Genomic DNA, 16953 nt, shown 5'->3' on the forward strand with positions numbered 1-16953 from the left:
GTCACAGCAAAAGATGACTGAGGGAGACCTGGTAACAGCTATCACATACAAGAAGGCTACTACAAAGCAAAAGTGAACAATCTGCTCTTTGTGTCCCTGATCAGTAACATGAGAACTAAGAGCTTTAAACTGCAGAAAGAAAGACTGAAGTTAGCAAAGCTTTTCTAATAGAGAATTTAGTCTCCATCATCACAAGGTTTTAAGAACTGGTTAGGATACGCATGCTAAAAATGGCCTGAAGCACAGCTGACCATGCCTGTTTGACTCCCTGAGGTCCCTTCAACTCTGCAAGTCTGTGATTTTATGATTCAGGGTTTTTAGGCAGTACTGAGGGAACATGGTGCTGAAAGAAAAGCTAATCATGCAAATGAACCCCGTGTAACTCAGGCTCACTTTCTGATATGTATCAGCTTCCTGGTTTCTTACAAACCAGCATGGAATCACCAGGTGGATTAACAAACACCTAGATAGAGGCAAGGTACACTATGCATGTGCTAGGACAATCTAATAATGTTCAGGTGCTTTTCATTGTGACTATCATTCTGGTGATTTATATTTACATATGCAAACTTACTGGGATCCCATTGATGCCCTGGAATCCTGGAACTCCCATTGGACCCTGAAGAAAAAGAATACACATTATATTTCATTTTATTGGTCTGTATATTTCAGTCATCTGTGATGTATTTTTCATTCCAACAGTCTCAGTCTTGGACTTCTGCTTTCAAAACCAAGGGAAGCAAACTATCTTAGGCAGATTCCCTCTGACCACAGGTGTCAGTGAACACAGGAACTGAGCATCTGAGCTTGACTGGATGCCAAATGAGTGCTTCAGGAATGTTTTAATCAGGCAATTTAAAGTAAAAATATAATCTCCTACTGCACATCTGGGGAAAACAAGATGCCAGGAAAATAAACAATCTGCTACAAATTTAACCCTTGTCTTTCCAAGAGTTTCAACAAAACTTACATATTTTTCTGTCTATAGTTGGATAGGACTCCTAGAGGTATGCAGACCACTGCATTAACTTCAGACTGCCCAAGCTGCAAGTAATTGCCATACCTTGTTGCTCTGCTCTGAATAGCAGCAAAACAGACTGTGCAAGAAGAATTCCCTAAATTGTTCTTCCTTTGGAAAGGTAAAATACATTTCTCCCACAAGGGATGAAGTGAGAGAATCTTATGGCATGTTGGTATTGCATATATATAGCTTCAGGGGATAGAAACAGTTCTGGAGTAAATGGATTTTTTTCAGTGCAAAGAAATTGTTTCCAATCTTGCACATTGCACCATTCATTGACACCTATACCTTATAGGCTACTTTATTTATTATGACGTCGTTTATTGTATTCTTTTTGTTAGAAATAACTTTGCACCTGCAAAACTGAACTGCAGAATTTGTTTAGTACCTATTCTTTTTGCTTTTCTAGACACCAGCTCAGGGTCTTCTACACAGGAAGCAGCTCCATGTCTCCCTGAACAGAGTGTGGATAATAGCCATCTACCCCTGGGCATGTGAAGTGACAGACTACTTGCAACAGCAAAACTCATTTGGCTGTAGCTCACCTATCAGATGGCTACACTGTTCAGTAGCTTTAGCATGTGTATTCTCATTCAAAAATAAGTGCAGACAATTCTCTAAAGATACTGTTGAAATGCCATTGTATTTTTATCCCTGGACATATAGCCCAAGATTATCTTTATTCACTCAAAAATATACACAAGACCATAGAACTATTGCAGGGACAGAAGAGTCACTGCTGAGCCTACCTTGTCACCTTTCTGTCCAGCTGGTCCAGGAGGGCCCACTGCTCCTCTCTCACCTTTGGCTCCAGGCAAACCTTCTGGGCCAGCAAATCCAGGTGCTCCTATCGGTCCTTGAAGCCCAATTGGTCCCGGTCGACCCTAATAGACATTAAAAACAAGTCAATGCATCGTATCCCCAAACTCCTTTGTAATTACTCTTTCCAACTCGACTTTTAATGCAATTTGATACCTCTCTGGGTAGTTAGGACATCCTAAAGTTTTCCCTGTCCATTTTCAGATAAAGACTGCCCAAAACTGCACACAGGACTTGAGATGGGGCCTCACCAACACAGAGTAGAGAAGGACAACCACCTCCCTAAACTGGTGATGATGTGCTGAATCGTTAAGGTTGGAAGAACGTCCAAGATCAAGTCCAGCCTTTGACTGAATACCACCATGCACACTAAACCATATTGCCAAGTGCCACATTTGTTCATTTAACAACTCCAGGCACGGTGACTCCACTACATTCCACTTCTTAACCACTCTTTGCAGTGAAGAATCTTTTCCTACTACCCATCTTGAGTCTCCCCTGGCACTTGAGGCTATTTCCAATCCCCACCTCGCCACAAGAACAAGCCCAGCTCCACCTCCAGGCGCTTCCCCTCACACCTGTGCTGCAGACCCTTCAGTTGAATCTGGAGCACAGGTGTGATGGGAAGGAAAGGCCTTGCTGCCGTTCCCCGGACTCGCCGCAGCGCTCAGAGTGCGGGGTCGCTGTCAGGAATCCCCTTGCCCGGAGGAGCCCAAGCGCAGGAGGGAGAGGAGCGCGCCGCGGGTGCAGAGCCGGGCGCTGCCGGCAGAGGGCGCGGCCCCCGCGGGTTGGCGCTGCCCGGTTCGTAGGTGCCCACAGCGCCCGGCCCAGCCCGGCCCGGCGTTACCGGGCTCACAGCCCCCGGCCCGGCGTTACCGCGCTCGCAGCCCCCGGCCCGGCGTTACCGGGCTCACAGCGCCCGGCTCGGCCCGGCCCGGCGTTACCGGGCTCACAGCGCCCGGCTCGGCCCGGCCCGGCGTTACCGGGCTCACAGCGCCCGGCTCGGCCCGGCCCGGCGTTACCGGGCTCACAGCCCCCGGCCCGGCGTTACCGGGCTCACAGCGCCCGGCTCGGCCCGGCCCGGCGTTACCGGGCTCACAGCCCCCGGCCCGGCGTTACCGGGCTCACAGCGCCCGGCTCGGCCCGGCCCGGCGTTACTGCGCCCTGGTAGGAGCCGGCGTTACCGCATCCTCAGCGCCCTGCGGGGCCGTGCCCAGAGAACAGCAGAGACACCACGCTAAGCTCCCACAATACCAGCAGAAAATGCGGTTTATTGCTATGCTTTTCACCGACAAGACAATCAGTGGATCACACAAAGTTGCCCGCGTAAAGGATCAAGACTTACTGTTAAATAAAATAGAAGAGGAAGTTAAAAAATCCCCACATCTTAATAATTCCACCACATAATCCCCCCTCCTTTTAATTCTCATGTCCATGGAAGTGTTTCCCTGTTCCCCAACTCCGTGAAACAGCAGAAGGAATGCAGCTCCCTGCTGCAAGTGTTTTAGTAGTCTCAGCTGGAGACATACAAAGCCCTGACTCATGGCCTGGCAGGTAAAAAGACTTTTACTGTTAATTTAAAAATGCATTGTTACATGTTTAAAATCAAGAAAAGTGAAACAAAGTGTACATGATTTTAAAAATTCTTTTTCCAAGATAATTTTTAGTACCTGTTTAGGCTAAAATATTTTTTCCCATATTCCATGTGTCTTTCTTCACTGTTGTAGTTTTCTTTTAACTGCAACAATTCTCCCATATCGCTCTTTCTGGTGTGATTGTTTCATCCTGGCCTTTTAACGGAGGTCAAGTGCATGTTTGATATTTCATACCTTTTCTGTCTAGACACTGTCCATAGTGTGCACTTCCAGAGGCACAGACTCACATCTGAAAAGGCTTTTATGTTGATTATTTTTAGCTTTCTTCACTCTGAGCTAATTATCAATGGGATCTTTTATATTGGAAACTATATAATCAGAACATTAATCCCCACATCTTCAGCTGTCCTTGGCAACCATACACAACAAGAAACGTTAAAAATCACGTGCTTTGCTCTCACTTAAAAAAGTTAAAGCTGAGACTGACTTTCCCATAATCACAAGCAATTCAGAGGCTTTCAGGCAACAATTCAATTACAAAGCATGGATTGTGGACTGTTTACCTCAAGGCATCACAGCGGTGCTGAGGCATAACCTGAAAATGGGCACAGTTACAGTCTTACTTACCTGTCACAAAAGAAATGGCATCCAAGGGCCCAAGTTTGTAGAGAAAACACACTGTGAATTCCTCATTTGTTTGAATTGCTAATACTTCTGTATTCCATTAGCTTGATTGCCTGGTTAATGACAGTGTTTCACAATGACTGGAACTGATGGGAATTAACATTTTAGGAGGCTTTTGTTTTGCTCTGGTGCAGGTGGCTCTGAGAAATATACCTAGACTGGAGAGTAAAGACAAGCAACTACACCTTCTGCTTGTGTTTGGATGAGCAGCTCTCTGACAGAAGAATTAAATATGTTCTCCTTTATTGCAGGGCCCACAGCCCCATTCAGGGCTCTCTCCTCTATTAGTGCCCTAAGAGAAAGATTTTAATAGCACTTGAAGATTTTGTCCAGTCCCTTGGAGTGTCACTAAAGCATAAGGACACAGTAAAGTGCTTCTAATCTCTGTGATAATGTGATTATGCCATGATAATTAGGCTCTCAAGAATTCCCACTGTTTCTTTTGAAGTCTGTGTGGATGGAAATCATGTTTTCTATGCTGAAACAAAGGACTTGCCTTCACTGCTAAAAAAGCAGTATTTTTTGTCACTCAGCAGCACTCCCATGAACTGTTCCAAGATTAGAGCATTATAAAGAGCAGGCACAGTGGCATGCAGGAGCAATTCGAGGATAACAGCACAATGAAGACTCAGGTTTTACCACAAGGTAAACTTACAGAGCTCAGTGCCAGGTGGAACTGCTGTCTGACCTCAATGTGCTTACCTAGTCTTTACTCTGCTTTAGCACCAGGATTGCTCTTACTTATCCAAAGGATAAAAAGGATGAAACAACTCCTAGCAGTGAGGACAAGCTGAAATATAAAATGCGGAGTACATCAAACACTACAACGAATCAACAGAGGTCCCTATTTTTAATCTTTAATGTTCAACATATATTACATAGTAACTGGCAGAAAAGCCATTAGCAATCAGTGCAAGTGTTTTGGTTTCCCAAATGTATAATTGTTTTAAAAATAGGAAAATTATAGAATGCTAATAACACCAAGCAATAACAAAGCCAATGACATTACTGTGACTTGTGAATGTTCTCTCAAATGCCCACTAGAATTTCATATGTGAAATCTATGACCTGCATTCTCAAACATATTTGTGCACCAGGCTTTTACAATGCAGCAGCACTAAATGAGATGCCTGTCTGTAATGAATATGATGCTGGTAAAAATAGTGGGGGTTTTTTTATATACCTGGGCATTTTCATAGATAATTCTGGATTCTTACCAAGTTTGTGTCACAAGTTCAGCATGAATCATGTGCATCTCTGTTCTGCACATATCCATTGCAAACCGTTACAAATACACAGCTGGCTCAGACATTCAGCTTTCCATTCTCAATGTGTGGTAAGCAAGAGCAAAGAATGCCTGGAAAAGGAACCTCCCATTGCTTCTGAGTCACCACAGTGCAGCAGGCAGTAAAACCAAACAGCCTGGAAGTGTAATTTGATGGCAGTGTCTTTCAAGATGGAAAAGGTTCTGCAACATGTACCTTTTTCCTTACACCCTTTTAAATCCACCTGTGTCCCAGGGTGTCATGAGGAAAGGCTTGAACAATGGGTAATGATGGGGCCTCTGCTGCTGCCCAACCCAACACATCACAGTTTCTCTGTTGTCCCTCCCCCTTTTGCCAACTCTAAAACCCCACGTAAATTTTCGCCCACTGAAGCAGAGCTGCTACACATAGCACTGCAAATTCCTAAGATTCTTTTATTTCCCATTGCCTCTGTGAGCTTGGAGAATAAAGCATGAATCTATTTGATTTGTCACTGTGTAAAGGAACACACATGGAAGTGCTATGGAACCACTGGATAGGCCCCTTATTTCTGGGACAAAAAAAAACAAGTACATACTTACTTGGGGAACAATTCAACTGGCCTAAGTCACTGTCAAATGCCAACTCAGTGATTCATCACCATCAAAAACACTGGAACCCACTAAGATAAATCTAGCAGCTCTGGTAACTGAGCAGAAAATACTACTGATCAGGAAGGGCAGACCTGATTCCTACTTTTGTTAGCAAATTTGTAGACTGCCATATTTCAAGCAGCAAAAGCACTATTCATTTTCTAAGCAAAATTAAGGTTCTGTGTATGAAAAGAGTAATTGAATTTAAATATGCTCATGTCTTCTGAAACTAACATGTGGCTCCTTCTCTATGAGAATTCAGAGACCAATTTTTTTAAAAGGTTCTCATTCACATTCTCTATTCCTTCACCATTATTTGCCCCATAAAACATGTTTTATTGACACAAAAGATTGTTAGTGAAACATTTACTTCATGAGCAAATGCTTTGTAGCTTGAAGCATCTTATACTTGTTTGATGACATAAAGGTGAACCAACCATTAACTCATTACATTCTGGCCCTAAAAATGCATGTTCTCATACACTGCATACTCTAAGGCTGAAACTTTTAAGGAAGACCTGTGTACCCAATTCCTGGGTACAGCCTGTCCAAGGGACTGGTCCCTCAAGATGCTCTTTCACACACACAGATTGCATTTCCCATTTAAACCAGGGACATTCTCCCTGATGAGAGCCACCAGGTAACAAAAGCTGACCCAGGGATATCCCTGAACTCAGATGAGGGCTCTGTCAGTGACTTACCAGTGCAAGGCAACCATGTCCACTGTGAGCAGCACAGTCTTGGGCCAACCTTCAGCTTCCCACCTCCACTTCCTCCCCTCTCCTCTCTGGTCAGCTCTGTCTCCACAGCAAGATTCCCACAGCAGTGGGACAGGGATAGACAGGGAGTAGCACAACAGAGTCCTGCTCTCAGCTGGGGCCCCACAGTTCTACTGTAATAATAATAATTACTGATGAAAACCCCTTCACCATTTTCCTAAATTACAGGTCAGGTATCCAGTGCCCTGCTTACATTCCAGAGTAAGTAATTATTCTCTCTACTGAAAAACGCTTTGTACTTTTAAAGAAAATTATTCTTCTAAAAATGTCGGGGAAGTCCTAAGTTAAAAATGGCTCCTTTATTTCTGTCAGATAATTCATTGCTCCTCTACACAACTTTTTACCTACACAGCATGAGAAGAGTACAAAAAACTGTGTGTGCACACAGAAATAATGGACCAGAAAAAAAATCCTGTGCAACAATCCTGCTTCATTCAGCATCCTCCCAAAAATGCCATTGTTTGGGGTTTTTTTCTGTTTTGTTCTCTGTTTAAGGAAGAATATTAGGGTGAATTTCTTTTTCATTTAATTTCAACAAAAGAGACAATTTTTTAATGCACCATATGAAATTCTTTAGTATCACAATGCCTTTCAGAAGTTTTCTGTTTATGCAAAGCAGCCTTTGGCATGCTCATACTGCCAACTATCAAGGCTGCTCTGGTCATCTCAGGACTAATTTTTAATTTAGTAATGGGCAACTGCAGGCTGGGTCTTATAACAATTTTAAATTTTAATTCATATGATAAAATCAATTTTCAAAATAGACTTGTGTTATTTCCACTAAGCCTGACTAGACATGACTGCAAGTAGAAAGTCTGGGTGATAAAAAATGTGTGTGTGGTGTGTGTGCATGTATATGTATGTATGTGTGCATATTTATATATATGGGTTTACACCCTATTTTTTAACTGCTTAAAAAATTACTGGAATTTGATTCCACAAATCATTTGATGAATCCCATACTTCAGTAACAAAGTTGCAAAGGATGGTTTACCACATTATAAATACAGAACTATAGATGAAATCTAGACAATTTTTAAGAATATCTGTATTTTTTAATTGGATATTTAAATCCATGAAAAGCTTGTTCCTTAGAATGTTTGATTTCCAGTTAAAAGCTTTCATGAAACATCCTGATCCAATCAATTCCACATATTTGCTATTTCTATTTAAAACACACAAAGAGACCACATACTGTCATCTTTTTCCCCACTATGGACAATGCCAGGAGTGACTCAATATGAACTGAGAGTAATTATTCCATTTTATACTTCACAACTTTCTGAAGCAACTATGAAAAATGTATGAAAGTGAAAAAGCATGACTTCAACTTTGGTTGCTTTTTTGCTTTGATGTTGTGAAATGTCCAAGTTAGATAAGAAATAAGCTCCTGTGGAAAGGTTCCAGGCCCCAGAGAGGACAGATAACATGAAAGCCTGTGAGAGCCCTTGTGGGCTGTAACATCTGTGTGAGAGCAGCACCACTGAGGCCACAGCCCTCCTGTGCTGAGCTCCAGACAGGAGGGGAGCCACAGGAAACACCCACAATGATGGGCACTGCAGCAACAGAAAGATTGGAGTTATGGGGATTTTAAAAATAAAGAACAAGCAGCAGGATTTACAAAGCAGAGTGATAACTTACATTGTATTCAGTTAAACAAATAACCAATGAAAATTATGAGTTATAGCTTATTTTTAAGGAGCTGTATTATGTATTTGAATTACATTTACTTGCCTTCTTCATGAACAGTCAAAATTATACCATCCTTTGAGCAAAAGAAAAGATTTGCAGAGACTAGATCCCGATGAATTGCATTGCAGAGTGTCACCAGAGCAGAGGTGATCACCTCTGAATCCCCAGCTTACCCACTGTTTGTTTAAGCCAATTGGCCGTGAGCCCCAGGTGATATTTGGACATCTGAGATTCAATTTTTGCTATTTGCCACAGCAAAAGCTCTTTTTGCTACCTTGACTGATATCTTTAGGGCCTTTTTGTGCTTTCAATTGGCAGAGCAGTACAAGCTTCATATGCATTCGTTGTCAATGAAGACAATTCGTGCAGACAGCACATGAGACTGACAACAGGCACTCCTCTGAAATCATGCACATGTTTAAGCCTGAATTAGAGGCAGCTGAGGAAATGAGACATGAAGGAGGAGGTAACATAAGCAGGAACTGCTGCTGCACCTCATGGAGCTCTGGCACTACATTACACTCATCAACATTCAAAAAATAGGGCTTATATTGAAATATTCAATTATGAAAACTTAACAAAAATGCTGAAGCAAGTGAGGTCTAACTGACTTCAATTTTTCATTCCTGACTTCAAGGAACAAAAGAGCATAGTACAGCCAAAGGTTTGAATGGTTTATGAGATTTTATGGTCTTTTGCAACCTCAGTTCATATTCTCTCCCTCAAGCCTTCAGTGCTTAATCTCTGAAAAATGTTTTAGAAAGCCTTTACAGTTCCCCAACCTGTTCACATAGGACAGCAGCTGTCATAACATTTTCCTGCCCTTAATTGAAGGAAGAGAATTTGAGTATTGTGTACATCTCTTGACAGCGGAATAAGTCCTGAGCTGAATTTTAATACAAAAGAATTAGTTATTTCAGAAGAAAACACAGGGTTTCCCTAGAACTTCTTTCCATTCTCCTGGTGGCTGTACAGGAAAGCAGACAGGGTAGCATATGCAAAGTGTTCTCCTCCCCAGGATGCACACAGGTCATCTCTGCTGAGAGCATGGCAGTGGAAAGGACCAAGTGGCAGCTCCTTGGCACTCAGTCCCCTCAAGAGGGATGGTAGAATGACAAGTGAGGGTCACAGCCTCTCTGTCCCCTGGCTCTCATGGCCATGAGTACATAAATGTGTATATTTATCATCTCTCCCACACATTTGGTAAGATCAAGCAAGTTACTGTCCACAAACAAGTTAAGTTTTACTTAACTCACTACAGAGGAAGACACAACATTAATCACAGATATTAGACAAGTCTCCTGGGGAAAACAGATGTTAACTCATAGTAACTTAGTGGGCAGCCACATCAGTACTGCTGCCCACAAACCCACAGCTTCTGCCCCTCCTTAAGATACCCCTACAACACACAATGTTCAGGGATCTGCTGTGGGCTCACAAGGAAAGAAGAACACACAGTGTTGTGTTATTTTCCCTTCCATTTATCCCTAGCACCCCAAAGAACAAACCAAAAGAAATCTCAGTGTGTTTCTAAAGAACTGTTTAAGTGAGCAGTGACAATGAACTTGCTCCCCCTGCCTCTGGCTGGCATTTCCAAGCTGCCTTCCCCATGGACTGGAGTGACAGAAGATTCATTGTTGCAAAAAAATGTTGTCAGTAGAAAATTAGCTGTATTAAGTAGTGTACTGAGCAAGTGAAATCCTGCCAGTGTCAGGCCTGTTAAGACTATTAAAAGGACATTGTATCTAGAGAGGCAGGGAGGGTTCAGCCACATGCTGAAGCCGAGCTGACTCCAAACCTCCGCAGGGTCTGCTGTGTCCAGATCTGTTAATTTGCTTTGGGCTCCTCTCCAGTTCTTTCCTTTACAACAAACCCTTTTAAAAAAAATGTCTAATTCTCCTTTGCAGGCAGGGGCTATGAAAAGTTAGTGTTTCTTCAGAGGCTGAACAGGGATGTGGGCAAAGAGTAGATCCAGCAGGAAGTGAGTGCCTGTACCATGTTCTCCAAGCACAGCTATTCCTTAGCAGAAAGGATGGTTTGAGATTCCCTGGGGCACTGAGGGGCAGAGCTGCTCACTGCCACACATCCCACACAGGCACTGCCCACGGGAATCCTGGCTGCATCTGGAGAAAATGAGAGCTGCACTCTGCATGGAGGGAGGGAGGGAAGAATTCCCTATTTTTCACTTCTTACAGAAGTTTCCTGGGTTGCTGTCAGCCATCTCATGGTATTCCAGCTAAACCAGAACAACTTATTTTGGTTTAAAGGCTGAAAAATTAACGACTAAGAGAACAATCTATATTTAACAACTTGTCTTTGAATCTTCATATGAGGTGCTCAATCTTTGCTTTCTACTCTTTGTCTATCTGCAGATATTCTAGTCAGCAATGTGGCTGTTCATATCAATGACATTTGTCTTACTGCATTTTGCAATACATTAAATATCAAGATGAATTTTTTGCAGAGATTACTTAATATTAACTAAAATAATACAGATTTCTTTTCATATTTGGAATAAAACATAGCTGTGGTTTTTCAGTTGGTAATGATATCATCATTAAATAAAACTTTTCAATTATTGTTATTGTGTTCTCTGTTTCTGCAGAATGCAAAGTGTATCATTAGAAGATGAACAATAGTAATTTGGATCCCAAGTGTAACATTGCTATTCTAAAAGCAGATTTAAATGTCTGCATCCATTTATGCTTCTAGGAGTTTCTCTCTATTTGTCTCAAATTCCTGAGAGAGAAAGCGTGTAAAATGCTGAGATAACTGAATCTAAAACCTGAACCTTTCCTCTATTTTAGCTAGCAATCCCAGTCACAGCCTAACCTATTCTGGACAACAATCTTATGACTGCTTTTTTGGCTCAATTTTATCATACTGGATTGTCCTATTATTTTTCTAATCTAATTATTCTATGGCATTTCACTGTTACACAGAAAATGTGTATCTGTAAATTGCTGTAAGTTAAGCAATGTTCCAGAAAAACAATCTTTGTCTTTTTCCTTTTGTTCTTACTGATGCACTACCATGTCCCTTCCCCTGTCTGATACTCAGTGTTTGTGCTATTACAACCAAATTAGTGCTGAGTACAATGTAATTCTGAAAGCAAGTCTGAGCCTGGCATGTGATATATGCAGCATGACTGCCCCTAACACTTACTACCATATCATGTATAACATTAATAGTCTAGTGAACAAAGTAGTCTCTTTTTTGGAAAAGAAAAAAAAAAACAAAACAAAACAAACAACAACAAAAAAGCCCCTCCACACATTTTTTAGAAAAAGTATCCATCTTAGTCACTAGACCATGTTCCACATGCTAAACATTCTGTTTACAAGGGAGAAACACAGCAAAACTTCTCATTATCCACTAAGGTCATTGAGCCCCAAAGGATGCTTCTAGTTAGAAAGGCAGGCAGGGAAAGTAGGCCATGCACAGATCTGGCCAGTACAGGGTCAGCAGCAAACAATAGATTCTCTGCAAGCAGTTTCCCCTACATTTTGCCTCCCAGAGCCCTCCCAGCATGTTCCTGGCACTTCAGAAAGGTCTGAGCAGCTTTCCTTGCACAGGGTTCTGCTAAAACCAACAGTATCTGTTGGAATAGATAATATTAGTCAAGATTTAAAACTCAGATGGGAACCATCTCATGCTTATTCAAGATAGCAGATTTAGAACAAAACCTCTTCCCAGAGATCTGTTACACAGCGGAGCCGAGGGGAGCTTTGCAAACACGTAAACAATTCACTTTAAAGGAAAAAATGGAGTCTGTGAATTCTCATCCATACATTGCTTGGAAATACACAGCCAAAGCAGGAGTGGAGAGTAGCAGAAGTCTGCATATCTACTAACATAACATCTGGCCAGATTCCAGTTATCTCTAGGGGCTTAAGCAGAGCAGGTCCAGGCAAAATTTCACTGCAGAGCCTGATAACATAAGCGCCAGTCAGTCAGCAGCTGGTTTACTGGGCAGTGCCAGAGAATAAACTGCAATTAGTAAAAATAACTTCAAACTAAAGTTTGGGAGAGAAAAATAGAGGATTTTTCACTTGTCCTATATAAGTGCTGCAAATTGATCAAGGTAAGGACGGAAATGAACTTTTCACCTACTTGAATTCCCACTGGCTAAGGTATATAGAATAAATGATCTATTCCAATGTTGCTTGTCATCACATAAATTGTATGTTTAAGTCCTTGGACATTTACTGAGTGGCTGTATTAACACTCCAAAAAGCTTCATTCATTTGTTGGTATAAACCACACTTCCAGTCTGCTTAATCTTTGACAGACAGGTCTCATTGTCCCCAAAATCCCTCACTACACAATACAACAAAGACTTAAATGACACTGTAGGCCTGCTCTGCTACCCACACTGCTCTGCGCTTCCTGCCCATATATCCCTGGAATTCATGACCATGCAGATTACTAAATTACACACTAGGCCAGGGATTAAGCATGGCTCTTTGTATGGGAGCATCTGAGGTCTGGAAGAAGATTTTACCTGTCACGGTCTGTGCTCACTGGGCCTTGATGGGAGACAGAAGGAAGCAGCACTGCAGAAGATCACAAACACTGGTGTGTGATAATCAGCGATCTGTGGATGATGACAGGATAGCCTGACTGGGGCTGTCCTGCACACAGGTCTCAGCAGCTTTTCACAGACAATAACCAGCCTGCTATTTCCATATCAGCTCAGCAGCTTCTTCCTCCTCAAAATAAAAGGTGAACGTGTTCCCAGTTCTGATGGATGGCAAGCCAGAAAATGGCCTTCACTGCACCCAGCAGAACTGAAAAGCCTAAGGGTTAGGAATGCATCCTGCAGTTAAGCAAACATGCCAACAAGACAAAGAGAGAGGTAGGGTAGCTCATCAGTTGTTTTAATTTAGCTGCTAATAAAAGCTGCAATTGGTTCTGATTATTTTCAGAATGCTTTAAAGAATTAAAAATAAAACCAAGGAAAAAAGTCCTGAAGTATCAGCATAAATTTAAATATCTTAGGATATTGAATGCCTTTTATCCACTGCTTTTCACCTGAAAAAACAGAAGCCTTTAGTAGGCCTTAATCTTGATGTCTAGAAGAGACTGAGGAGAGTAAAGTAGTCTTTACCCCAATGTAGCTTACAGAGGGCTGGCAACTCCAAGCTTTGGTTAAGTCTGTTTAGTAGTTCAGAAGTTACCAGGACAGTATAATGATGGAAATCAGGAGAAGTCTGTAGAAAGACACCACATTTTACAAAAACAAGGTATTTCCCTTTTTATCTTTTTAAGAAATAGTAGGTATTAATTTTTTTTTTTCTTTTCTCCTCTTTGCATACATATTCTTCTAACAGCAAATACTGACATCTCTCAGGTTTTGTTATGTTGATGCAGCCATATTGTTCTGAAAGATGATATCGTATTTCTCATGTATTTTGCACTCACTTGGAGCACAGTGAATGACAGGCATTATCTAAGGTTTGAAAGATACAAAGTTCACAGCATAGCTACTTCTATGGATTTGTTTCAGACAGCAAACTCTGCTAAAAAATAACAAATGGGGACCAGTACGCCACAATAAAGTGATGTTTTAGTTCAACATCGTCCTATTACATCAAAGAGTAGTGTCACTACATGCCAACATGATGACATGTCATTTCAGAGAAACCAAAACTGTCTCAGATCTGCAAATAGCCTTCCCACAGCTCATAAAAAATGCAACCCCCCAGAAACCCTGGGATGACAAGCACTGGAAGTGGATCTGGTCTGCACAGACTCAGCAGGACTCTTTGGAAGTTGCTGCCAGTGCTCCTTTTGCAGCCAGAACAGCCACTGTTGAGCTACACAAACTACTCTAAGCCCTTTCCCTGGAGCCATCAGCCAGGACCAGCATCCAACTGCCATTTGAGAAAAATAAGCAAAGCATACTTTAAAAGAACAGAGAAAAAAAGAATCCGCTCTTGATCACTGCTGTAAACTGGCTTTGTACTTCCCTTGTTCCTGCACTCACTCCAATTTCAGTTAAACCACAGCTAGCTGCAGCAATGCTTTTCCATAGGATATTTTTAAAGCTTCAAATCATGCTGCCTAGCGTGCAACAAACTGCCCTGAGCCCACACATACATACCACCCTTCTCACACCAGGCTAAGCTCTTGATAATCCCCACAGGCATTTATAACAGCCTTTTAGCCAGCAAGAACAGCAGAACAGTGAGCTGGTTCAATGAACACACATTCACTTCTACAGAGTTTTAGATCACATAAAGACTGTGGTATCTTCTCAGTGACATCCCTACAGACACATGGATGGCTGCAGTGAAGCACAGCCCTGTGCCAGGGACAGGCATCACTCTTCCACTGCCACTGCTCCTGCCAGCACAGCCCATCTTTGCTTGGCTGAAGCAGCATCAGCAGAAATGTTGTCTTACATCTGCCACTGACTGGAAATGCCAGCTTTGCAAGTGTCTGCCAAGCAAAGCCTGAGAGGAATCATTCCACTGAGGAAGGCTGAATAGTCAAGGCTAGAAATCAAAATAAATAAACAGAAAATAAAAGCAGACTAAAGAAAAAAGAATCTGAGAAATAAAAGGAGATAATGTTAGGAAGTACAGAGGAGGCACAACTATAGTGTCCACCTTCAGTTTATGGCACAGGCTGAAGAGTACCCACAAGGGAAGCCTACAAAAGTCAACAAACAATCCTGCATGCAGGGTCCTTGTTTCCAGCATGAAAGGATGTGCATCAGAGACTGTTGCTGGTTGCTTATTATGTGATTCTGGTGGCCACCTCCTTGATCTTACTGCTGCTCCAAATGGTAAATCCAAGAAACAGACCCAGGAAGGCTGAGCTGCAGTTCCACAGGTGGCCATGGGAAAGGCAGGCTGCAGAGCCTTTCATTGTCCCAGCTCTCACAGAGGACGTGCCTGAGCACAGGACTTGCATCCTAAATACCAGGATTTTACCTCAGTCTCAAAAGCTGCATCATCATCTCTTTGCTTCCTAGAAACAACATTTGTCCGCTGACACAAGTAACACTGCAGTGTCAAAGCACCTATGGGTCAACTGAAATAGCAGCTGTTTTATCCTGGGGATAATTTAGCTATCCAGAAACTTTGCTGAATAAATAAAAGAAAATAAAACATATTTACCTTGTCTTTGCAATACTAGATGCAGCAGCAAAAGGGGAAGAAATCTGGGACTCCTTCAGATTGTGGTTACCGGTATCAAATTGACATTATTTATTTTGATAGATTTTTTTCTATCACTACATCTTTCTAGTGCTAAGAGCTCATACTATATTTATCAAATAAACAATTGACTATTAGTACCAACTATTTCATTTTCCTCTCCACTATAGCAATATGTGAAGTACACATTCTTTTCCAAATAGTGAAGTGCACATCCTTTTCCAGCAGCTTCAAAGGCTTTTTTTGGTAAGTATCTCCAAATCTAGCAACCTTCCATGAAAGCAGGACAGATCAGATCCCCCCTGTATTTAGCAGGCCAGCACTCAGAAACACATTATCTTGAAGATACTTTGTACCCCTGACTGTAAGTAAATCTAAATGATGTGGTGTACATACATTCAGTCATCCAATAAGGGTTAAATTAGTGACCTATCTTTCTGTAAATTAAATAAAAGAATGCTAAAACTTGATCCACACTGTGATGATTAGAAACAGGACATTCCACAGAGTCATGTGGTGCTTTTATGGCTCCTTAACTCTGCTGAGAGGCTGCATGACCTGAGCACACACTCACCCAGTCAGGTATGGCCAGCTGGCTGCTGCCCCACTCCACTCCCAGCCCAGAGCCAGCTCCAGGGCAGAGCCCTCCTGAGCTCCTCTGCTTGCTTGAATCAGATTCTACCAAAATATTCTCAGGCTCTTCTTCATTGAGTGTCTTATCCTTCAGCTTTGCCTGGGTGTATATTGGGAATGTTATTTTAATTAAATTGAGGACCATGAAAGGAATCTGTAAATGTCTATTAATCTATTATGTCTCCAGTGAGCACTAAATCCAAATGCTCCACAGTTGAACACAGATGGAAGGAAATCCAGATCTGCCCTTATGTCCAGCTGGTTTGGGATCATTCCATGGTTTTGTCCCAGCTGTGTGTTTTCCTTAAAAAATCAGGACATTTAATGCTTAGAAGAAAAGTTATTTGGTGCAAGGCTTTTTTATTGTTTATACAAAGTACAACTGATCCTGATGTGTAACTGAGGCCCCAGGCCCTGCTGTACTCTAAATATTGAAAACAATCACCAGACCAAAGCAACTAGAGTCTTTGCACAAATGCTCTTTTTAAAATATGATCCAGTTGGATGGTGCCTTCCAGTTCCGCTGGAAATAGCCTTTACCTCCCACATTACCAGAGCTGTTACAGGACAGATATATTTCTAATTTACAGGAATAAATTGATTCTTCTACAGAGATGGTGAAAGAAATCTGTGTAGTATTTCTAGTAGCATGTAAGTTCAATGCAAG

The 16953-nt window shown here is 41.9% G+C and overlaps 1 protein-coding gene across 2 annotated transcripts in view; it reads right to left on the minus strand.

Moving 5' to 3' along the window:
- Positions 1 to 16953, minus strand: part of COL4A6 (collagen type IV alpha 6 chain) — a 108864-nt gene that overhangs the window by 39266 nt on the left and 52645 nt on the right. For both annotated transcript variants that reach the window (XM_071442451.1, XM_071442453.1), the window contains 2 exons: positions 1771 to 1905; positions 575 to 619 (listed from right to left, as the gene is read on the minus strand). In XM_071442451.1, the coding sequence (XP_071298552.1) occupies positions 575 to 619; positions 1771 to 1905 (180 nt within the window). The remainder of the gene's footprint in view (positions 1 to 574; positions 620 to 1770; positions 1906 to 16953) is intronic.

This window comes from Agelaius tricolor, unplaced genomic scaffold (genome assembly GCF_023055355.1).
Source record: "Agelaius tricolor isolate 1412-34295 unplaced genomic scaffold, bAgeTri1.0.p SCAF_17, whole genome shotgun sequence".
Classification (NCBI taxonomy): domain Eukaryota; kingdom Metazoa; phylum Chordata; class Aves; order Passeriformes; family Icteridae; genus Agelaius; species Agelaius tricolor.